At 40.7% G+C, this 24,763-nt stretch overlaps 1 protein-coding gene across 14 annotated transcripts in view; it reads left to right on the forward strand.

Annotated features, from left to right (window-relative positions):
- The window catches only part of DOCK10 (dedicator of cytokinesis 10), a 233,745-nt gene that overhangs the window by 80,500 nt on the left and 128,482 nt on the right, over positions 1-24,763 (forward strand). For 8 of the 14 annotated variants that reach the window (XM_073218047.1, XM_073218053.1, XM_073218051.1 and 5 more), the window contains exon 2: positions 17,837-17,956. In XM_073218047.1, coding sequence (XP_073074148.1) covers positions 17,837-17,956 — 120 coding nt within the window. Of the gene's footprint in view, positions 1-3,244; positions 3,608-17,836; positions 17,957-24,763 lie in introns of those variants that run through there. The other 6 variants (XM_073218048.1, XM_073218043.1, XM_073218052.1 and 3 more) reach the window with 4 other exon arrangements.

Here is a 24,763-nt window from a genome sequence, read left to right on the forward strand (position 1 = left end):
CCAAGTATCTTCCCTCTGTAAAACTGGTGAAAATAATAACACCCATCTCCCAGGGATGCTGCATGGTTCTAACAGAGTACTATAGACATTTAGATCAGTAGCCAGCACCTAGTACTTGTTAGCAAATTTCAGCTATCATTCATTTTCCATTTATTTGCCAGGTCTTCATTTATAATCTTGGTGAAATCCTCATTTATGTTTCTGTCACCAAATTTTCTTCCCTCTACCCCTCTCTGTTAATACCCAAATTAATGAGAAATGCCTCTGGATTGTACTCCTCTAAACCGAGCCTGCATGTAGCCACCAAATGAGTCTTCCAAAGATAGTTTTATTTGAAATTCAAGAATTCTTCAATGGTTTCCCATGGCTTTCAGTATACAGTGGACACTTTAACTGTCATGGCATTCAAAGCCTTCCATGGACGGGCCCCTGGCTTCTATTTTCAATTATTTCTACCTCTCCTCTCCTACTTAATAAAATTGGCTTTTATTTTTTTCCTTAAACATTCTGTTTTAGCCTGCCTCTTAGGTTTTACAATGACTAATAGGTATGCTTACTATGTGCCAGGAAATAGTTGAAAATTTTAAAAGTCTCATCTCATTTATCCTCACAAACACTCCATGGGGTAGCTGCTATGCTATCTCAGAAGAGAAAGCTGAAGCCTAGAGTGGGTGAGTGACTGGCTGAAGGATGAACAATTTAGGAAGTGGTGGAACCAGGATTTGAATCCAAGCTGACTGCAGATGCCAGGATTTTAACTATTCTGTCGTATGCCTTCGCTCTGCTACATTCCCATTTCTTAGACAGTAGCCTGTCCTTTACCCTTCTCCCAACTATTTGACTCCCACTTATGATTCAAAGCCTTCCTTAGGTTCTGTCTTTACTATAAAGTTCCCCAGACTCCTTCAAACACCAGTGAACGCCTTTCCCATGAACGAGCTTCTTGACGCTAGGAAAGGTGTTATGTACTTTGCATGAAGCCCAGCAATGGTTTGAGTAGAGTGCTTAATACATTCTGGTATCAGATTTCTTTACCAGTGAACTTGACCATGACTGACTCCTTGTAATTGAACCAACTAGTCTCTGGTTTCTTTTATTGCCCATTCTTTCCCATTGCCCTAGTTAAGATTTTTTATTGCAAACACGTTTCTGAACTTAAGCAGTAAAGGAATCTATTGGAATGGTGTGGGGTATCCCAGAATGCTGGAGAAACAGACTGGGTCTGAAATCCAGGAGGCAAAACCCAGCAGAGGTCCCCAACAGTGCCATCCCATGGAACACTGCACTCCAAGCTACTTTGCAGTCACCACAAGTTATGTCTGTCTGACATCCCATTAGCTGCCTGGCAGTGCCTCCTTATACCAGTAATTACAGGAACTGCGATGAACAGCTAAGCAACAGGAGAAATGAGTCATTCTCATATTGCAGAAGTGGAGGAGTGGGAGGGACTCCAGGATACAGTATTGTGGCACCTAAAGAGGAATAGAGGAGAGACGAGATGCAAATAGAAAGAGAGGAAGTCACGTAAGGGTTGCTCAGGATTATAAGTGCTTCATCATGAGACAGCATGCCTGTCTTCTAAAACTGTGTGTTGGGATTTAGGGTCCCATGGGTTAGAGAGTACACAAATGGACTCCAGAGATCTCTGAGCCCCAGTCATATGTGCATATTTTCTGAGTACCTACCTTTTCCTGGTGAGTAGTCCATAGTTTTTATTAGATTCTCAAATGGGTCCATGATCCAAAAAGAGCTGTGAAATACTATTTTCAGCTATGGAAATCGAAACATAATCTTACCCCAGGAAATCAGGTGACCCAGAAGCATACTGTCATGATATTGTATAAGGGCAGACTTCGAAGTTAAATCTGAAAATTCAGCATGTGCTTTAATGCACCTGCTCATCTAACAGATGCCAAAGAGTTACTCAGGGGGTGAAATCTGTTTTTGTTTACTTAAGCCAATTGCAGGAAAATAATATAGCTTACCTCCCCAGTTGTTTTAAAGCATCTTCCTACTTTTCTTACAGTTTTTGAAAGCAGCTTCCTCAGACTCCATACTTCAACAAGGAATGATCAGTATCTCTTTTTACCCATCTTGCACAGATTGCTTCATGACAAGATAGAGATCAATGAGTAGCTCAAATCAGGGGTATATATGTGTCTTTCAAATAATTCTAGTTATTACTGGGGGAAAAGGAATGGCCTATGTCAGGACAAAGCAGCAGTGACAAAGAGGAAGGTTTATTAAATAAACAGATGGCATCTATTTAAGCCACCGTTGCTGGGACTAGATGGTTAAGAGGGGGCTTCCCCGAGGGTCGCTGCCTTCAATACAGAATCAGAATGGTGGCTGCAAAAGGTGAGATGAGAATGCCTGATTCCATTTCCTCTGTGGCAAAAAAAAAAAAAAAAAAAAAAAGTAAGGGAGGGCCAGTAGCAATGTGAGGGGAGAAGCCCGTTGTTTGAAATTGATGGTCAGAGGTGGCTTTCTGAGGAAGAGACATTTGAGGCCAGACCTGAAAGAAGTCAGGGGCGAGCCACGGGCTATCTGGGACCTGTCACTGCTGAGTGGCAAGCTGGCATCAGCCCAAGCAGCCAGCGTGTGCAGGCACCACGGAATGTGTGGAGCGCTGGACAGGGAACAGGAGCTCTGGAACATAGAGTCTGCTAGAGAAAGACGGGCCATAAGTAAAATAAAGAAGTAAAATATGTAGTACTGTTACCTGCTAGTAAGAGCCATGGAGAAAAACAATACAGGAAGAAGCATTCAGATGGGTGTGAGGGGAGAGTTCCGTTTTTAAATAGCCCCACAGAAAGTGAGTGAAGATTACGGAATTAACTAGTTGGCTGTTTGTAACCACTTGACACAGAGAATCAAGGTGTCCATATTACGGTCAACTTTATTAAATATTAGTAAGGTATAATTTCTTTATTTAGGCAAGCAATATGGATGGAATTCTATTTTGGCCTTGTGCTTGAGGTAATTGTCTTGGGCATACCCCCAGAAAGACCACTCATTTAATCTACATTTTCATGAGCAACTGCTTTCAGCCGACTTCTGGGACCTCATGTCTATTGCTACAGATTACCTGAGTGATCGAGTTTGGACGGCTGTTTCAGAGGCAGACACGGAACCCAGCTGTAAATTAGCTTTTTGATTCAAGCTTGCTTTGGTTCCATAGACAGTTTTACCTTATATGGTTTATTTAGCTATGAACAACTCTCTTAAACGTCCAAAGTCATTTTGTGGTTTTGTCTTCCTTTAAAACAGGTGACCAGGGAGAATATATGCACAAAAGCGTATCTGAACAGCTGGTAGCTACTCACAGGAAGCAGTGACTTGGTTTTCTTTTCCTTTCTGTTGAATTATGCTAATGTAGCGTGAGCATTTCCCTCTTGCAAGGAGAGGAACGATTTGTTCGGCCTGGTGAAGCTTCAGAAGGAGGGAGGCTTACGGAAATTAATATTTTTAAATATTCTTCGACTCCAATGATAGCAATACAATGAGTTTCCGGGGAAAGGTTTTCAAATGGGAGCCCAGTGAATTCTGGAAGAAGAGAAGAACAGTGAGGAGAAGAAATCAAGAAGAAATCCACAGATTTAGCTCTGTAGGTATCAAATGTCCATGTTTGTTTTCCATCTTTTCTTCTATACTTTCAAGAAAACGGTTAGCTCTGAGTGGTATTCCAACATAGCCTATGAGCAAACTCCTAGATGAAACAGAATATTCAGTTTGGCTCATAAATACTCTCTTCTACTTACGTCATTATCTTTGAGTTACATCATTATTTTTAAACATAGGAAAGAATATTTAAGTAACTGAAACATGACTGGAATATTTGGAATGTTGGAATAACTTGCATCATTATCTTGAAACATAGTGAGAGAGGATTTAAATAGTTAAATTATTACTAGAATATTCTCTTTTTTAAAGAAAAACCTGAAACCACCTCAGTTAAGACTTCAGTTGACATCTTACATGTATTTGTGGTTTTATTTTAAATTGGTGCTCCTTTTTTATCACTTACCACTCATTATTTAAAATTGTTAGAAAGGATGATCCAAAATTTGAAAGACAATGTAAATAGTATTCAATAAGTAAGCCAAGGAAAAGATTAAACGTTGATAAGTTTTAAAGGTTAAAATGATATTTTGTTTACGGTTGAAGTGTTTCTGCCTTATTGTTTGTGAACAAAATGCATGCTCTGGATCATGAATTTATTACAGAAATTAGATTTCTATCTATCAGAACTACCAGTGGCTGAGTATCAGATCAGGTAGTTAGAGTCCTTTATTGATTCACAGGTAATGTGAAAGGTCCACTTGTTATGATAAGTGGCTGCCACATTATTGGGCAGCTCTTTTTCAGGGGATCTTCATTTTATAGATGGGTCAGGTCTGTCTTGCTTTCTTCAGGGCGGGGGTCTCAACCTCAGCACTAGTGTCTTGTTGGGTCTATTTTTTGCTGTGCCAGGCTGACCTCTGGCTCACTGTGCATTATACAGTGTTTAGCAACATCCCTGGCCTTCAACCCAGGTAGTGGCAAATTCTCCCCAACTGTGACAATCAAAAATGTGTCCAAACATTTCCAAATGTCCCTTGGGACAGGGAGGGTGATCACTCTGGTTGAGAACCACTGCTCTATCATATATATATGATAATATAATGATTATTTGTGAGTAGTCTTTTCATGAATATGAATAATCAAGTTAATGAATAATCCCTCAGCCCTTGGTAGGCCAAAATCAGGTGCAAGAATACTACGTCTCACATAATAGTGGTTCTCTTTATATTGACAATCTCTTGCATGCTGATTTAACGTGAGTAGAATTTTCCAGAGGCCTGATTCACAGGATTGGTGCCACCGTGTTGCTTGGTCGTTTCTCTCTCAGTATCAGCAGTATGTGTCTCCCTTTGGAAGATAGATAAATGAGTTCTTTGACCTTGTTCCCTTGGGACGTACCCAGGTCTTTCCCCCGAGCTATGCCGAGTCCTGCACCTAACCTCCTGGTTGGTCCCTATAGGCCCAGCTGCATCTTATCTTCTGGCCCCATAAAAGCCTCATCAGCTGTTTAATCATCTGCCTGTTATAGAGGATGTGTTTGAAAAACTTGTTTGGTTTGAGATGATTTCAGCATTTAAGTCAATCCAAAAAACGTAATTTCCCTGCTGTCTTTCTCTCAGTGGCATTTAGAAGTTCTGTGGGTTATGTCACCGAATGATTTATGTCTTCTTGTGTCCGATAAAAGAGTCAACACACAGGAAAAGAACATGAGTATCTCACACAGACCACACCTGTAGTTTGGCAAGAGGACAGTCCCTGCTGCCTCACCATATAATGAAGCGACTCGCTCTGTTGAATTATTTTAATTGAATTTGAAGGTTTTGCTATTGAGCACTATGGGAAAAACAGCCAGTGAGGACGGAGGGTTTTCCCACAGCATTGAGTAGCTATGCATTCACATTTAATTAAGATCATTCATACAGTGATTCGCTTTCCTCTGCGGAAGGCACTGGGGACTCCTGCTAGTGTCGCCTGCCTGTGACCCTCCTGAGACAGGCCTATCTGCCTTCCCAGGCTGTCAGTTCCATTGAGTAGGGGCTTGCTCATTGCCTCCTCAAGTATTATCCTGAGATGGAGTGAAATGAATCAAAGACAGCAGAACACATAATTAGAGTGCTAGGGGGTCATTTTATCTGACTTTCACCTACCATCTATATGACCTAGGGTAGACCTTAAATCACTGAACCTCAGTTTCATCTTCCATCAGAGAAATGTTCGTAATACCTGCCTTGTTTATTGTTTTTTGCAATTCGATGGGATCATGGGCATTCTGAACATGATTGGAAAAATTATAAAGATGTTGGCTTTAGGATGTTGTATATATTATTGATAAAACCAAGTAAAATATTTCCATTGCCAAGGGCAAGGGAAGAGGGAGGGCATCATAGCAAAGTTGTCTTTTCGGTGACTGCAGCGTTGAATGAAGCCACTGGACTCCAGGTGACACCTTCCTCCTGGGAGCCTTTTTCAGTGACAGAGCCACTCAGCAGACAAAATGCTGTATTGCATCAAGCTGAGTGCTCGAGGGATCCAAGATCACTCTTGTGGGTCGGTAGGGTGTGCCTTAGAGATGTCGTGTTTCCCCTGTACACTGAAGCCCAGCTTAGCTAAACCCCCACCAGAGCCAGATTGGACTTCCACAGCACACCCAGCTGTGCTTCCCCAAAGCTGGCATCTCTAGACTGGCTTGATAGCTGATAAGAGGCAGCAGTTCAAGTGACCAGTGCCCAACAAAAGAAGACAAGGTGTAAAGTTAGGTTGGAAAGTAAAACAATGATTTCTCTTTAATTTTTGGATATTCTCATATAAAAGAGAAAAAAATGATTGCTGGTTAACTGTCATAGATGATCTGTTTTTGTAATGATCATGTGGGTTTTGAATTCAACAAACCATTTCTTGCTCTCAGGCAAATTGAGACGCGGTTTAATTTCCTAGTAATCTAGAATGCTTAACCAGAATTCTGTGACTTCCTGAAAGGTACACAACGTAAACTTTATACCCCTACGACCCAGGCTGACAGTTTTGTTTATTCTGTTTTCTTCAAATGCTGTTTGAAGCTGTTTATTTAACTGTTGGAATTTTTAACTGTGCCTTATTAATCTGATTTTCAAGTGTATTGCCTAAGAAATGCCTTCATATGTTTTTACCCACGTAGCACAGACAACATACAATATGAGAGAATGCAACTGCCTTATACGAAAAGTTCATGGAAAATGAAACTTACTTGTTAGATTTTTAAGGAGCCCTACTTCCTTTAATTTCTAAAATGTGTGTGGTGTTTATAGTTGAAGGTTTTCTTTTCAACTGCCTTTCTATTTTTATTTATTTTTACCCAGATTGTTCAGTGTGATTTCTAGCTCATAGGAAGTCAGTAAAAAGATCGCTTCCTTCCTAAACTGCATGTTCTTTTTTGGAAAGATTAAACATGCGATTAAGTTGAATTATTGTATCAATCATCTATGCAGTCAGGAAAAAAATGTGAAATTTATTTAAGTAAATGGGAGTTGTTATTTTTAAGTTTTTAATGGCTGTGGACCATTAATCCTCAGGATTCCTAAGTATTGGAAAATTCTGAATATGTACAAAATTTATTGCTCTCCTTTTTAGCACTTTAACGAAAAACAATTTAAAAGTATAGAAAACTATAGAGGACTTAACCTGAATGTCGTTAATGTATCTCCCATATACGTCATTTTATAAAAAGATATTGTGCTATTGCCTTTCAAGTCCATTTTTGATCCTTTATTCTTCCATGTTAATGTGAACAGCCCCTCTCAGTGGTCATCTTTGCTTCCTTGCTCACTGTTATTCTTTGTTTTACACAAACATTCATACCTACCTATTTAGGCTATTTTACAATGAGCCAGTCAGCTAAAAGGAAGCCCAGGAAGGGGTCCTAGGATGACAGCCTAAATGAGACTGAATCCAAGTTGAAACCCAGTGGACAATAGGGATGAAAGTTATAAACAGACGGGTTGGAGAAAGCAAAGAAACAGGAGAGTGTGGGGCTTAGGGGGGATCTGAATTCAGTCTGGACCACAGAAATGGAGAAGTGTGCATTGAACCTTGATCTGTCCTGAAAACCTCGGCCAAATTAGAGGACTCTGGGTATGGCTGCAGCTACAGGACTCTGAGCATGGCTGCAGCTCACGTGCCAGGAGAGGTACCTGCGCCTTAACCAAGAAAGAGCTTACTTTCTTTAAGAGTGACTGCTAAGAGCAGGAGACGAGGTAAGCCAGGAGTAAGGCAGGGTGGAAGAGAACTGACTGGTAAGCCAGGCAGAGTTCACTTTATGATGATGCCCTTTACAACTAACTATCTGAGAAGGAGGCGAGCCATCTGCCAGAGAGGGGACGTGGCTCAATGGACAAGAAGTAACACCGTGATCCAAATACTCCTTTTATTTCCTAGATGGTGGCAGTGGGATAAAGCTTTCTGAATTTAGAGATTTCCTCAATTGGTAGCAATTTCCATTGTGGTTTTTGACACAAGACATTATCTAGCATTCATTATGTGGTTCCTTGTATGTCATCTCCTTTTCTTCATCTTCCTTGCCCTCTTCTATGCTTTTGTCCCCCGTCCTTGCCACTTCCTTCCCTGAACTGCCCCGTGACCTCACACCAGCCTCTAGCCTTCTACTGTCCTTCACTGTGGAGGCTCACAAAGGGCACAGGAATAGTCCTCAAAACCACAGCTCGATTTCAGAATCTTCTCAACAGAACAAGAAATAAAGCTTTTCTGTTTTCTATTCCCACAAAGCCATGACCTTTGCTCGTAAAATGGAGTGGGCCAAGCCCTCACGTTGAGTTGGGCTGAAATACCAGTTTTTCCATCAACTTGCTGAGCAAGTCCTCAGATACCAGGTTTCTGCATCTGTAACCTAAAATGATGATCTCTTCTAGGCTTGATGTGAATATTCGGTGAGAGGAAGTGTTAAATTCCTCACCATTTGATCACAATATTCGTAGTAGAAAAATACTATTATGAGCCTATGTGGAGTAAATGATAAAAAGTGGTAGTTTCTAGTATTATTGGTGTTAAATTATTCAGTGTAACTATGTTATTTCCAAAGCAAACATAGATGAATTAGTTTTAATATGACAAACATGGCAAATGTGACTCTTAAGATGAAAATGGCAGAAAAAAGGAAGGTGATGTGGGGCTGGCAATGGCTTAGACGTGCTTATGCCTATTCTGTCATGTACTCCACAGGTCTGCCAGTACTTCCAATACAACTTTTACCAATACCAGTACAGTATGGTATGTGCAATGTCCACACTGAAAGCAAATATGGACATAAACTTAACCTTTGCCCCTCTTACCCATTGCTCTGCTGTCATAGAAGGCAGATGAGTTAGGCTTAGAGATGAGGGCTGTACTGAATTTATCACCTTGGAAAATCAGGAGGGGGCTTGTCCTCCATTCCCAGGATGCATGGTGCCTGCTGTGCTCTTTTTGTTTTTGTTTGTTTTCATAGAATGAGATGATGTTGGAATTCACTAGTAATAGTTTACTAAACTTGAATTTCTGCACCTCCATGAGTCACTGGTTATGAAAGGTTCTCCTTTAAGACCATTCAAATCCAAATGAAGGCAAATCAAGGAAATAATAGTCTCTTATTTTAGGTGTTGCTCCTTGTATTATGTCATTTTAGATTTTTTTCAGTTGCAAGCAGAAGAAACCTACCAGGGTGGGTGAACAGGCACAGTCCAGAGGAGGGGACAGCAGTGGTGAGTCAGGCTGGGGAGAGAGCAAGAAGGGATGTAGAGCATCTTGGGTCAGTGGGAAACAGGGCTGGCCTATGTGCACTTAGTGCACTGAAATGCACCAAGACATTTAAAGGAAACAGTGTTGAGTGGGCCTCACAAGGGTCCCATGTCCCTGACCAAAGAAAAACTGGGCCCTTTGAATTATCAGACTCACCAAGACTGTCCCCGCGGGAAGAATTAAGTCCACAGAAGGAAATTAGAATGCTAGAACTTAAAGAAAGCAGGGTGGGTGTTGCGTAGACCAAAAGACAACAAATGCCCACTATGCGTATTCAAGTAGTTGAAGATAAGAAAGGAAATAAAAGAATGAGCTATCATTATGGAATGATTTACTGAAAATACAGGATGTCTATTGTTGACAGAACTATGTACATTCATGTGTGGCATGTATGTGTTTGTGTATATATGCACATGTGCACGTGCACACACACGCACACTCAACCTGTTAGTGAAAGCTCATTTGTGTGACCATTAAGGTACTTCTCTAGTATCAGAGTTTAAGCCAGTGGAGGCTTTCATCGCAGACTTCATATAAATTAATCTAAAATTCCCAGCAGTTTGCTCTAAGGCATTAATTTCTCTGGTATCAGGCAGACCTGTAATTGGGTTGTGATTTTTTTATATTTATTATCTTTGAAATGTTTCTAAAAATCTAAAGGAGACATATAATTTAATATTTGTTACTTCCTTAACAAGTACCAGTATTAGAGAAGCAGCCACTTTCATTTATTTTGTCATTTGTTATACAAAAAAAAGTATAATTTGACATGCTCTTAAGAGATACAGATGGTCAAATTTCTTTAAAAAGAAAACAAGCCTGAAAAGGTCTGAATTCAATTTGAAAGTTCATCTTACATCACAGATCCTATAAAGCTCGTTGGTTTTCCTAGTGAAATCAAGGGTTGACCAAATCAAATATTCTGATTTTTTAACTATATTTATGTTGAATATAATGATGAAATTTCCTTTATATTTTTGAAGAGCTTTGTAATTTACTAAGTTTAACCTGCTATATTTATTGAAAATACAGTATATATTATATACTGAAATGCACTAAGACATTTAAAGAGTTACTACAGGTTGATTTTCTCCTGAGATCTGTGTCCATTTTTGTTACCAAGGGAACCATTTCCAAATTCAGCTTAATCTGAGCCTGCTCAGCTGTACAGCTCTTCACTTTGATTGAGCTAGTGTTTTTCCATTCTCATGAAACTGTGTGGTTCAAGGCAGAGAGAAGGTTAAGGGGTCAGCATAAGATGGCTTATTCCTTACTTAATCATTTCCTTCTTGGTGAGAAAAGCTCGTCTTGTTTTCTGAAGTCCAAACCTTTGAGAGGTTGTCCAGTGGAACTCCCTTTGATGAAAGGCTGAATTAAATCTGTCACACAACCACAGGCTGACAGCTGTGGCCGTGAATCCAGCCGTACAAGCTCTCCAATTTTCTCGTTTGTTTTAAACCCAAATAGTGTGGAAGCTGGTTCCATTCCAACTGCACTAGGGCCAAAGGGTCTTGGGTTATGTTAAGGTCTAAGAAATCCATGTGTCATTTAGATCTTTTATTTCCTTTAAGAAATTTAAACAGTTATCTTGATAACACTCAAATTAGTTAACAGCTGTGTTGTTTCTCATTTGTTTTGGAGATCTTGAGCCTGGAATTCTTTTTAGGTTCTTTTTAAAGCCCCGATGAATCCTCACTGTTAGCTATTTGTTTGTCTGTCTGCCAAAATGTGCAGAAGATGTTACATAATTGACATGGCATGCCCAGAGAGAGCTGAGTGTCCTGGTCCTTAAGTAAATACCTATTTTTTTGTTTGTTTTTCTGGATCGTTCACCAGAATGAATAGTTTTGTAAAATGAGGAAGACATTCATGTATAAAATTATGTTATGAATATTTAAACTAGAATATTCAGGTATCTGAGAATAGTAAGGTTAATTGAGAAGGACCAAGGAAGTCTCAGCTAGCATCATTAGGGGCATGCATGTCAGAAAGAGTGTAGAACTTCTCAAAAGTAAGGTAAAATAGTGTTTTTATAATAATGTTTCTTGAAAAGATCAGATTGTCTAAAAGGAGAACCCAGAGCAACTAGTTCAGATGGTAAAACTATTAGAGTGCCTTTATCGGTAAGTAACCAAGGCTTGGCTCTCTAACTCCACTTAAAAATTAGAGCACAAATATGTGGCTCCAAACACGAGGGATTTGCTGTAGAGATTGTTTTTCATTCCCCATCCCCTCAACCCATTTCCTGGATGAGTCCTTAGTGATGATTAACTCCCCAATGCTAGTAAGCTTGACCTGCGTGTGTGGACAGCAGAGCTACAGAAAGAAACTGAGAGTATCTACAACTTGATTTGTTCTCTAAGATATTTACCTTTGCAAAGTTAATGAGTTCAATTTTAAACTAATCCTCAATTTAATCCTTTCCTTTTCTATCTGAAGTATAAATATATGAAAATATTTTCTGGGGTATTTCTCAAGGAAAACCAAAGGTGGAATTTCAAAGCTACTTTCTCATTTGCTGATACACATGATTAGGTAGGTTGTCTTCCTTCCTCCTAGGGGAGATAGAGCAGCCCAGCTTGATTCAGGAGATACACAGAGGAGACGCTGCCTTTTTGAAACATTTCACTGCTTTTCCTTATGTTATTACCTCTTTGCCTCCATAGATCATTAGTTATTAAGGTTTGTTTTTTTAAAAAAACAAAAAGGAAATTTAGATACTAAGTATAGAAGGAAGATTGAGGAAGTCTCAACTGACATCATTGGGGGGAACTAGCATAGTTCCTGGTATGTGAAGAGTTTAGTGTAGCTGGTTTGATTGGTTGATTGGTTTGACTGGTTTTGCTATGTTTTTGGATACAACATGTGGGGAGATTTTCAGGCATTGTCAAATAAAGACAGATCTATATTTGTCTGGCATTTGGTGGTTCACTTAACACCCCCCACATACTTGATCACCTTGATCCTTAAAGCAATGCTGTGGTAAGCAGGAAGTGGTCCTTTGACTCATTTAATTCAGCCTCACTAAGTCTCAGCTTAAATAACTTGTCCAACTTGGGTAGCTGGTAGGTAAGGGACACTGAACTTCCAACTAGAGGTTCTGACTTCTACTCCTTTTCAACAGAGACCAATGCACAGAGGTGTTTAAGTAACTTACCAGTTTATGGTTTGCCCCAGAGCTAAAAATACTTTAGTTAATGCATTGCTAACTGTTCTTCCTTTTTTTTTTTTTTGCTGATATTAGCTTCTAGAACCACCTATATAATCTATAGTTATTTTACCCTGTTTCCTTCTCCTGGTGTTTCATGTATCTCTTTTTAATTACATGAAGCTATGAGTGGTTGAACCTGTTGTGTTTGAAATCCTCACTGTGATTTTCTAGGTTCCCTCTGGTAGATTTTCAAAGGGTAAACAAATTTAAAATCAAAGAACTCCCAAGTGTTTCCATGGAAGCATGATAATTTTGAAAGAATCGGTTCATTTTTTCACCGTAACGAGAGCAATAAATGTTTATTATAGAAAATTTGGCACATGTGAAAAATCAAAATAGCAAAATCCTAGGTGTCCCATCCAAACACAATAATTGGTAATATTTGCATCTTTATCTCATCCTTTTACTTTACGTTTTAAAATCTTGTGCAGTTATTCTGATGTGCAATATTTATCCCCACTTTTATTCAACAATAATACGTAAGTGATTTTGCTTATTACAAACTTCAAGAAACTTATTTTTAATGGGCATGTATTGTTTCTTAGGATGTTCCATCATTTCCTAGAATTCCTTATCTTCAGTGATGTATTTTTTTCCTTTTCTTAGCTGAACTTGCCCTTCAGGCCTTACTCTCCCTCAGAGATCTCAGTATTCCAGATTCAAACTCTAATACCATAGTATGTGTGACTCTAGAAGCATTGTCTTTCCTTTTGTAGCAATGCTTGCCATCTTGTTCATGGACCCCAGCTTTCATAGGTTGTTCCCCAAAAGCCAGTAACATGCAAAACATTGTGAGTTCACTACCTTTACTGAAGAATTGAAGTTATAAGGAAGAATCATGGTACAATCGTTCATTAATTTGTTCCAACCCCTACCCTGTTTTCAATATCCTTCCCAAAGCCCATTACAGCAGTAAGCCTCTGTCCACTACACACAATTCTCTGAAAAATAGAAACCACGTTTTTGTGCAACAACTTTACTGTCTTCACTTTTTAGAAATGGCCTCCACCAGCCTGCCTACCTTTCTGATCCCTCTTGGATGAAGGTCTATTTTGTTACAAAGATAATATTGCAAAGACATTCTTGTTTAAGTCTTGGGTTTTATGTGTGGTTATTTCTTTGAACTAGAAGCCCAGAAAAGGAATTCTTGGATGAAAGGATATAATCTTATTTACTCAACAAATATTTATTGGATGTCTACTATTTGCTTTTTGTCTGCATTAAATTTACAAGTGCTTAAATCCGAGACTATGAAGATTTAAAACTCACAGCCTTTATCTACTTACTGCTTATGTAATGAGTACTATGGGTATGATACTGGCCTAGGAGCATAACAGATATTACCTCATTTAATCCTATGACATAGCTCCGACTCAGATGATCATTTTACAGATCAGAAAATTAAGGCACAGGGATTCTTAATGAACATGCCCAAAATTTCATAGCTGGTAAGTGGCTATGCCAGGACTAGAACTCAGGAATTCTGGTTCTAGAGTGCATCTTAAACCCTCTGTTGCATCTCAACTTAGAAAACCTATAACCACCCTCTCCCTTTTACCATGGGCTTCCCTGCAAGAAGGTTGGGTGGTCTGGGTTGTTTCTTGGTTAGATTGCACTTCTGTTCTGGAGAGAGGTCTAGTTTGATAATTTAGCCATTTAATTTTTTAGTATTACATACTTCAAACACAGCTCATCCTTGTCATTTCTTCACCCATTTGATTTGGAATTATAGTTATAAAAATAATTCAGGTCTTTTTTATGGAACACTATGTTCTTGAAATGAGAATCTTTAGCTAAAGCATGAACAATCTGCTTCTTGAGAACAATTCAACTGCTTTCTGCAGCCCTAGTTATTACAAAGATGGCAGGTTCACCAACTCCATGGCTTAGATATTAGGTTGGTAATCCATGAGAACTTGTGGAACAAGTAGAGGGGAAGAAAGCATTTGTTTTTGTGACAGGAGCCCATTCTTTGGCTGTGAAGTTGAATTGGAGGTGAGCTGTGGATTTGAGAAAGCAGATCAAATAAATCTCTTATACTTTATAAGAATAGGGAATAGGGCTTATTACCCCTGTAGTGTAACACCAGCTCTGCTACATAATGACAGGTATGGCTGGGTAACTCCCCATGCCTGGAGTGATTTTAGAACAGTTAAGGAAATTCATTATTCATTTACAAGAAGGAGAGTCAGAGTAAAAAGTACTATAAAAATCCAGCCCAGTTCAGGGTTATTGGCATAGGCCTTATCCCAGTTGGTGTATTTCCAGAAGAAAGAAGCATATTGAATTCAGAAAGGACATCCCAACCATCTAAAGCTGTAAATCACCAGTTCCCAGTTTTACTCAACATCCCTGCAAAGAGCAGTCATGAGAAATTAGCTGATCCCACCATCCTTGTATACATCTGTGTCTTTGACCAGAACACAGAGCGGACAGTCATCTTGCTGATGGAGAGAACTACCATCATAGATGCATAAAGCATCTGTAGTATGTTCCACTTATACCCAAGCAAAGGAGCTGTATCATGTGGATGTTGCTGAGTTTTGAATGACAGTTTTCAGAAAGCTGAATGTAGTAAACTTGTGTTATTTTTCAAAAGAAAGCATCACCAATTCCAGGCTCCAGGTACTATAGAATATATATCATTGTTCTTTTCAGTTTTAAGCCTCATGTTCTCAAAATATGAAACATTCAGTGTCTTGAATTGCCCATTGATTAACAAATTTCCCAGTGAGATAGAACTTTACTAGTAGATCCTCCAGAGGTCGAAACTTAATAAATCGTAGGAAGCCGATCTGCTAGGTTTTGCATCCCCATGTCAAAATAACTCCAATGCAACATTGTAAACAGGAGTGGCTTAATAAGTGTCATTCATTGATTGACTGGTATGCCATAGCCTGAAATGAATAAATAAAAATATGCCTTCTAAAAGATGCTTACACACTCGGCCTTTCATTGGTAGATCAAGGAGAGTTTAGGATTTGGTTTTTCTATGGTTTTACTAATCATCTGTGACTTGCGAGCTCTGATTTCCTATGGCACTAATTTAGGTGGGACTAATTTTAGGTGCAGTGTAGGCCTTAGTAAAGCATCTTCTTTGAAAGTCTTCATATCTCCAGCTTGTTTATTAATGTTTGAGTTTGCAGTTAATGGGAGATAAATTAAAAAGTTAGTGAGAACAAGACTGTAGAATGCCTCTTAAAACATCTTTATGGGCTTTGCCTTTAAATCTATAAACTGTAGCACGCACTAGGCCATGCCGTCACACTTCTATTCGTGTTAGCGTGAGGAAGTGGGGGAAGGGAGTGTTAGCAGCCACATCATAGGCTGTTGGCGTATGAGCTCTGGGGCATCATGCACTTCAGCCAGAAAACAGTGAGGGAAGGAGGTGTAGTCAACCAAATCTATGGTGGAGGTAAGAGCTTCCTTGACAGTTGTGCAATATGTTCTGTTTTATTTGCTACCTTTCATACACAAACACAATATTAAGGGGGGAAAAAAAGAGATTCTGGAATAAGCCAAGTGCCTATAGAGGCAGCTGCTAATACAAATGTGTGACATTGTAGGTTAGGTGCAGAGGTGATAGATAAGGATGACCAAGGTTTGTAGCTGAACTAGAGTGAAATGCCATGACTTAAAGACATTGAAAGCCAACTAAAAATAAAATGAAATGAATGTTCAAGTCAAATCGAACACCTGGAGCCTGCCTTTGCCTCTTGAGCTATCAGTTTGTGATCCTTGGAATTAACCTCAGCCTGGGAAAAAAAGGGAATTGGAACTTAAAATAAATCTAACTAGGAGACTCATATCAAAAGGCAAGGATTCTAGAGGGATTTTATTCTTAATTACTTAAGTCATGCCATAATGTCTTTGTCTCTTCTCCTTCAAGATTGTGAGTGTTTTACAGCCCCTTTGCTAAATAGATTATATTAGGCAGCTAAACCTTTTCTTTTCTCCAAATATGCATGGAGTTCTGTATTTTTATTTGCTAAATCTAGCTATCTTACTTGAAGGGCCCTGCCAGAGATCCCGAGAAAATATTCACAATACATCCCCCCCAGTTTACTTAAACGTTTGTAGAGTGGGATTGTTTTTGTTGTTTTGTTTTAATGCAGAAAGTACACAAAAAATATTTTCATTGGCCCAGTGTGTTACTTTTTTTTTTTTACTATTTGGAAAAAACCTTGGCTGATACCTTGAGGTTACCAGCAGAGATCTTCCCAAGAAGGCCTTAGAAATCAAAGCTTAATTCTGTATGCTCTGCAGAGAGAAGAGAGGGAAGATTGGTGGGAAATTGTTGTTGTCATTGACGTGAAAACAGAAAAAAATCCACTTATGAGATCCCTCTAGTATCCAGATTTCATGGTGACTATGAATCCAGCTTCCAAGAACCTGAAAATTGCCCAAAGACCATCCCTTTCATTTAGTTTGAATAAATGCATCCTCAGAGGGCCAGAGAACTCAGATGGGTCGTCGGTTTTCTGTTTTGTAATGTTTTTTTCTTTAGTGTGGGGTCCACGTTTCTCACTCTGTGAGCTCTGTAGAGTTTGGCATGAACACAGCAGCCCTGTAATGAAGCAACTGCACCTTCTCCCCTGGTTTTTTCTTTGGGCAGCTTCTCGACTTCAGGATTTTAACACTGTGTGATTATCTGACCATTTTTTCCAACTCTTCTCCATCTTCACCACAGTGCAGCCGTAATGGTTGTGTTGCTCAGTTCTATTAGATAATTATCCGGCTTCTGTATGTGGCAAGAGGCCCAGAGGCAAGCAATTAATCCTGACACACGATCCATGCTTCAGCGACAGCTAAGGCAGCCTGGGATATTCTGACGGCTAGCAGGGAGCCAACATTCTAAAGCAGATCCCAGAAGACCTCACAAGGAAGTATCTAATTCCGTCAAAACGATGGTAATCATCACACAGATGCTTTTGACAGCCATGCTTCCTTGCTACAGTAAACAATGGCTTTTCGTTACACTGACAAAAATAAAGGGTACATAAATACCTCTGCTGTGGATGTGACCAGCTGAATTCTGAGAGCTTTGGAAGCTCAGTGCAGACAGCCTGAGTTACTGAGCGAGATGTCAAGTATTTCAGGATCTTCTCATATATTTCTTGAGGCCTGGGAATAGTAGTTATGTGGTCTAAAATCTCTGGAGTCTCTGTGGCTCCAGTGGAAAGACTGCATAATGTCAAAGTCTCGGAGATGCTAAGAAATGGAATCTAATCAAGCATGGAGAAGAAGTGAGACTGTATGTGTCATCAGTTAATGTCATATTTTCTTTTTGTACAGCAGGAAAAGCCAAGGCTTCTCGAGCCTTTGGATTATGAAGCTGTCATTGAAGAACTTGAAAAGATCTATGGAAATGACCCCCTTCGAGATCTCCTGTTCTTCCCCAGTGACGACTTTTCAGTAAGTGTTCTCTTTTCAAGCACCTAAGTTTAGGAGGGCTCCACAGGGGGAATAGAAGATCCTCCCAAACTGGGGTAGCTGTCTTCCCTCATAGACTCAGGGAGCTCAGCCCTCCTCCTGTGACCACCCTACATCACAGTCACTGTATCCAAGTCCACATCTGGCAGCAGATAGTGTCCAAGGGCCTCCTCAAGTTGAAAGATCGCAGTCTCCGTGGTACAGTGGCCGACAGGGTCAGGAGCAGCCCAGGGCCCTGCCTGGTTCCTGGGGGTACTTGCATCCGTGCCAATGTCTGGGTTTCTAATCACTGCCATATCTGGCCTCCCAGAGCACTTCCGCCCCTCCACCCCCAGCTGTTTCTAACCGCAAGCTTCTAAGCAACCAAAACCAACCAGTGGCAAAATCAGGAATCGCTTGGCACAAAATACACGATTCTTAAACATCACCCTTAATCTTGGTTGTCCTTTAGTAAGGAAATGCTGAGGCTTGTGGGCAAAGGAAGGTAGGCAAGCACATCTTTGAGGAAGGCTCTGTGGTCCCAGGTATGTCCCCTTCAGGACAGTACTCACTGGCACAAAGGACACTCCTGCACTGCAGGAGGCAGAGAAAATGAATAAAAAGGAAATTTTGTTTGGAGGCCAACCCGGTAAAGTTATGGATGATGAGTTCCCACATGTCCCAAACATTCCATCTGTGGTCCTCTTAAACATTTTGAGATTATCAGTAAATATCTATGTAAACAGAGCTCTCAATGGATGGATGGTAACGTGACCTGTTTTTTCCTAAAAAAAAGGCAGTTTCAGACATCACAAGCATGACCATCTTACAGCAGACGGAAGGGCAGCTCCAGAGTAACGCTTGTCCACAGAGACCTCGGTCAGATCGCTGGGACCCAGTGCCCCCAGTACCTCAAAACAGCCTCAAACTCCCAACCCTGTCTTACCTTTGCAGCAGGTCTGGCTTCTGGTTTCTAAAGGTTAATGTTTTTCACTTTCCTCCATGGTAACAAGAGAAAAGGTATAATGAAGTTAACGATTTTCTATTCCGAGAACAAGAATGATGGAGGAAAAGAGACAGATTTGTAGGTTGGAAAAAACGAGCTCTTCCAATCTGTTTTGAAGTTTTTTAATTTGCTCCCACTCTAGCCTGTGGCACACCTTAGAAGGCTTATCTCATATAGAAATCTCACTTCCATGGTTGGACCAGGCCTAGGGGCTTGAACTGCAAACACAAAGTTGAATCAGATTTAAGTTTTTCAATTCCATGTCTTCACTGTCTTTCCAACTGAAGGTAAACCTTGATGAACAGCCTCTTTTTGTTAAACACCTAGAAAACTTGAACCTCGGAGTGCCTTTTGTTCATCTCTGTTGCTCAGAAATACGTCCAAAGCTTCTCCAGGTTCCCCAGCTCAAGAAGAGGATAGAGGCATATAGAGGGGCTGTAATTCTGCCCTGAATTGAATTCATTTATTGGCATCTTTCCACACTCATTTAAGTTGATTATTGTGTGACTTTTACCATCCTTAATGGTATAAACAGAGCACATGATAATATATTGTTTTTAGGGTAATTTTTTTTAAGGTATCATTGATATACAATCTTATGAAGGTTTCACATGAGCAATATTGTGGTTACAGCATTCACCCATATTATCAAGTTCCCACACATCCCATTGCAGTCACTGTCCATCAGCGTAGTAAGAGATAACATACCATTTTCCCGATGTGAACATTCCAATAAGTATGCTGAATTCTTTTATCTTGTTTTGCCACACCTGTTGCCTTCAAAATGAAGGGCAAACACCTTAGCATTGCCTGAGGGCTTCTCCCAGCTCTGGTCCTTGCCCAATGCTCAAGGCCATAATCTTCCTCCTCCAACCCCCAAACCCTTCCCCTATCCTACACAGTCACCCTCATTCCCAACTTGGGTAAAGTACTAGTCCAATTCTAAGTAAAATTTTGTCATCCCTCAGACTATTTCCTTCGTTAATTCATTCAACAAGTATATAATGTATAATACTGAGTGTTAAGCATTAACCTCAGAATGGGGAAACAGCAGTGATTAGGCAGAAGTTGATTTATTTAAAGGAACTTACTTTTTGGAGGGAGGAATCAGTCAAAACATGAGTAAACACATTAAGAAGATAATTAGGATACAGACCACATCTGTGAAGGATATGAAACAGGGCCATGGAGCAGGAACAAGCTGACAGGGGAGCTGAGCTCTGAATTCCCATGGAGGACTAGCCATGCTAACACCTGAAGAAGGAAGTCTGCAGGCCCCGGAGAGCTCCGAGACTGAAGAGCGGGCTGGGTGCGCAGAGCGAGTGGTCAGGGACAGGTCAGGCAAGGCCAAGCAAAGGCATTTGCATCTTACTCAAAGTGCATGTGGCTGGAGTGTTTCAAGCACAGGAAGAAATGACCTGTTATTTTATTAAATTCTTATCTGGCGTCTGCAGGAGCAGAGGGCACAGAAGAAGCTGGGAGACCAGCTGGGAGGGTAGCTCCCAATTAGCAGGTGCTTCAGAGGTTTGGATGCCACCTCATCCTTATTCTCAGAAATAGAGGTTCTGTTCTCAGAGCAGTTCAGGTGGATTGTTTTCCCTCTTTCCTGTTCTGCAGAGTAAGGGCTGACAAACCATGGCCCATAGGTAGCTTATTCCCCATTTTTGTATGTCCCATAAACTAAGAATGGTTTGTTTGTTTTTTTAATTAAGCTGTTTTATTTTCTCCATTTAATTGGTTAAATAGTTGGGGGAGGGAGAATATACTGGAACCCTGAAAATTACTTGAAATTCAGATTTTGGTATCCATAAACAAAGTTTCATTTGAACACAGTGAAGCCCATTCATTCACCTGTTATTCACGGCTGTTTTCCTGATATAATGGCAGAGGGGCAACAGAGATGCAATAACTACAGCAGAAATAGAGGCCCTCAGAGTTTACATCTGACTGTTTACAGAAGGAATTGGGGAATACTTCCTGTATAATACAACCGTGCTTGTTTTTTGGGTTTTTCTTCTCCATCTGTGTGGAATATTTCTTAAATGCCCTCAGCCACTGTGTGCTCCATTCACAGCCTGTGGGATACCCCAAGGGTGCTCACCTGGCTCGAGTCTCGTTTCCCAGGCTCGTCCATGGTAAGGATTCCCTGGGATGCGCGTGGACAGGCTGCGCTCACCCACCAGGAGGCGGTCATAGTGAGCCTGCTGCAGGCCCAGGGCATCATGGGAGCCCCAGGGCTCCGGATCCCCCACCTTTCCTCCGAATGCCCTTAGCCCAGGTGGGCCCTGTGGAGTAGAGAGTCCTGCTCATTCTGTGCTCCATGTTACCAGGCACCCACCCTTGCCACAGACATGACTCATTACTTGGTTTGTTTAATCAATATTTACTCTGCACCCACGAGGCGCTGAATTTAGAACAGCACCTCTGAGGCGAGCGAGCGTGACAAGAGAAGCGAAGCCCTGAGTTTAAGGAGTGAGCCCTAATGTGGATGGAAATAAAGATGGCTAAGACTGCTCGTGGCTGAAAAATACCAAGACACAGGGGCTTCATACGGTGCTTGGTGCACCTTAGAGGAGACTGTTTTTCACTCAAGAGAGAAACACTTCATTGTTTCTCTGTATTCATGCTGCTGGCCCAAGCCGGCATCATCTTTTTGTGTCTGAATCCCCAGAAGCAGCCTTTCTCAACCAGTCATCCTGCTTTGCTCTCATGTAGAAGAAGCTTTAGAATTACACACCAGACGCTGCCATGCCTCTAGTTCACACGCCCAGTGGTGTCCCACTGACCTCAGAGTCAAACCCAGCTCCTCGCCATTGTCCGTGTCATCTGCTTTCTGATGATCTCTGAGCCTTATCTACTAGCCCCATGTCCCTGGGTCACTTCATCGATACCTGGCACTCCTCTGTTCCCCAGACTTCCCAAGTCTGTCCTCTCTGTAGGGCCTTCAGCCTCCCTGCACAGCTGGTTCCTGTTTTTCATTCACAATGTGGTTCAAATGCTGCCTCTCCAAAGAAGCGTCCTGGAATTTCAGCCAACATCGCCCACCTCCCACACTGTGTCGCTCTATCACATCACCCCATTTGCCTCTCTTTATGGGACGTATCACTGCCAGAAAAGATCTTGGCTTGCTTTTGCCACACTCTGTCACTTGTTTCTCACCATTAGATTGTGGCCTCAAGCAGGACAGGGATGTCTCTGACTGGATCATTGTAAGAACCCCCATTAGTCACTATCAACAAAGGCTGATTTCCTGTCTGTAACACCTAATGCATTTGCTTTCTGTTAACAGGCGAGGGAGAAATTCATTCATCTCTGGATTTCAAGTACCCACCACAATGTCTGGCTCATGGGTATCCAATAAAAATAGTTGAACATTGCATTAAAATCATTTTATTCCAGGTTAAAGGACTGAAGTAGAAGCATTTTTCTTTGGTACTCCAGGTAGAAACTTCCTCCTGGTGCGGGGTCCTGGGGGCCGGCTGTGTGTTCTTCTGTACTACCTGCATCATTGTGATTCACTAGGAACAAGCAGTCTAGATGCATTTAACTCATGCATTGCAAAAACGTGTAACTAGCCTTGTTTTTCTCATCTTGCTGTTTGAAGCTGTTAGTAGTAGAAACTGAAGATCGAAAAATAAGAAACTTAGTCATCAAATTGTGACGTAGTAAAAAAGTCAAGGAGAGTAAGGAAGGCAAGCAAGAGCTGAAGGACAGTGTCAAGGACACACTGAATCATGTTGTAGAGTGATTCAGTTTAAGGAGAGGCTGATATAAAATGCAGAATAAAAAGAGAGAAGGCCAGACATGAGTTTCTTTTTGAGGAAAAGATACAGGAAGCCTGAGGTGGAATCATTTCTGGGAAGAACTTTAAGAGAGTTCAGAGGTCTGAAAGCTAGCAGCACTATGTGCCGTGGGAAGGCCACTGACCACTTGCATTTCAACACTGCCTGTGCCAATTAAACCGCTCCATTTCAGCCCAGCTTCATGGCCCACCTGTGAGCTAAGCTGCCTGTATCAAAGATATCAGCACGAGCAAGAAGTGGCACTTATATGAAAAGGTTATACTTTCCATGCTGACCAGTGCCATTTTCAAAGTCAAAGGTGTATGCTGCCCACCTGAAATAGCCTGTCAGGAGAGTTACATGATCTTCTCGAATCCCTTCTTCATATCAGCAGCTCAGAATTAGTGCCTCAGGGCCCTCCAATGCACCCTGCCATTGTCACCAGCTTACTATTAATACGGAGTGAATTGTGATCTCTTAACACACCAGTGGCTTGTTCTTTTCATAGTATGTTTTTAGCTATCAAAAGCAACTGGTATGTGGGGACTTCCAGGCTCAACCACATGGGTCATTTTGTGAGAGGAAGCAGAAAGACGTTAATATCTTTTAAATTGAAAAGCAGAAAGGTCATGAGGTTTTCTTTTGCTTCCTGCTTCTGTAACTGAGACAGAACTTAACATTTTATAGGAATCTCAAACCTCTTTTAAATTCTCAGCTTCTGAGCCTGAAAAGCAGGTTTTAAATGGTTCACAGTGTTCATGCAAGAACATTGTAATTGCAGTTTAAAACTTAAGTAATAGTCTTTGCCAAATTAGGTTACTTCTAAGTCATAATATTCCTCGTGTTTACATGCTAATGAAGCTGAGATTTGGAAAAACTCTTGTTTAAGAATGTAGAGTAACTATGATGGCAGAAATCAAACATAAGCACCTTGACTTTTGCTACTAGAGTTTCAGTCCAAACAGCATGCTTTTGGCCCTCTGTTTCTTAGAAAAAAAGGTGCACAACTGGATGACATATTAACTCCGAGTCCCACAGTCAGTGGTACCATTAGAAAATTGGTACCATGAAGCAGTGATTTTTAGAATGCTTATTTCAACTCAGTAAGAATGTGTGAGACTGCTCTGGGCCTGATCATACTAGCAGTATATGTCCACTTAAAGTCTTACTCATAAATATTCATAGCTTCATTATTCTTAATAGCTCCAAAATGAGAACAACCCAAATGCCCATTAACTGATGGATTGCTGAACAAAAGGTGGTATATCCACACAATGAAACATTATTCAGCCATAAAAAGGAATGAAGTCCTGATACCTGCTACAATACAGATGAACCTTGAAAACGCCATGCTAAGTGAAAGAAGCTAGTTGCAAAAGACCACAGAGGGTATGATTCTGTTTACATGAAATCTCACAACAGGCAGATCCAAAAAGGAAGAAAGCAGATTAGTAGTCGCCAAGGGCCGCGGAGGGAGAGTGGGAAGGAACAGCGAGTGGCTGTGGGGTTTCTTCTGCAGGTGATGAGAATGATCTGCAAGTAAATAATGATGGTGGTGGCAGAGCCCTGTTAATGCACTTAAAATCACTCAATTCTACACTTCACAAGGGTGGATTTTTGTGGCGTGTCAACTGTATCTCAATAACATTCATTTTCCTTAAAAGGATCTAGGCATTAAGATAAGACTAGGTGGTCAGAGACAGAGGACAAAGGAATCATAAATACACGTGTCTGCATTGAAGTGCTTCATTATTTAAAAGGAAGGTACAAAATATACCAGAGAAACAATAAAGGACATGGCAAAACATTTAATTTATTGTTATATTTTATTCCCAAATCAGGTTTAGTGTGGCTTGCTTATATACCAAATACCCCCACATGTATAATGAGTAGCTGAATCGACCACTAGCAGAGCTTTTGGATATAAAATACTTGATAGTTAAGCTGCAGATTTCAGGTATGATACAGACAGTAAGCTATGCAGTTCAGAGAAGAGAAAATACATGTTGGGTGAATTCGAGA

Source organism: Manis javanica, chromosome 12, assembly GCF_040802235.1.
Source record: "Manis javanica isolate MJ-LG chromosome 12, MJ_LKY, whole genome shotgun sequence".
Taxonomy (NCBI): domain Eukaryota; kingdom Metazoa; phylum Chordata; class Mammalia; order Pholidota; family Manidae; genus Manis; species Manis javanica.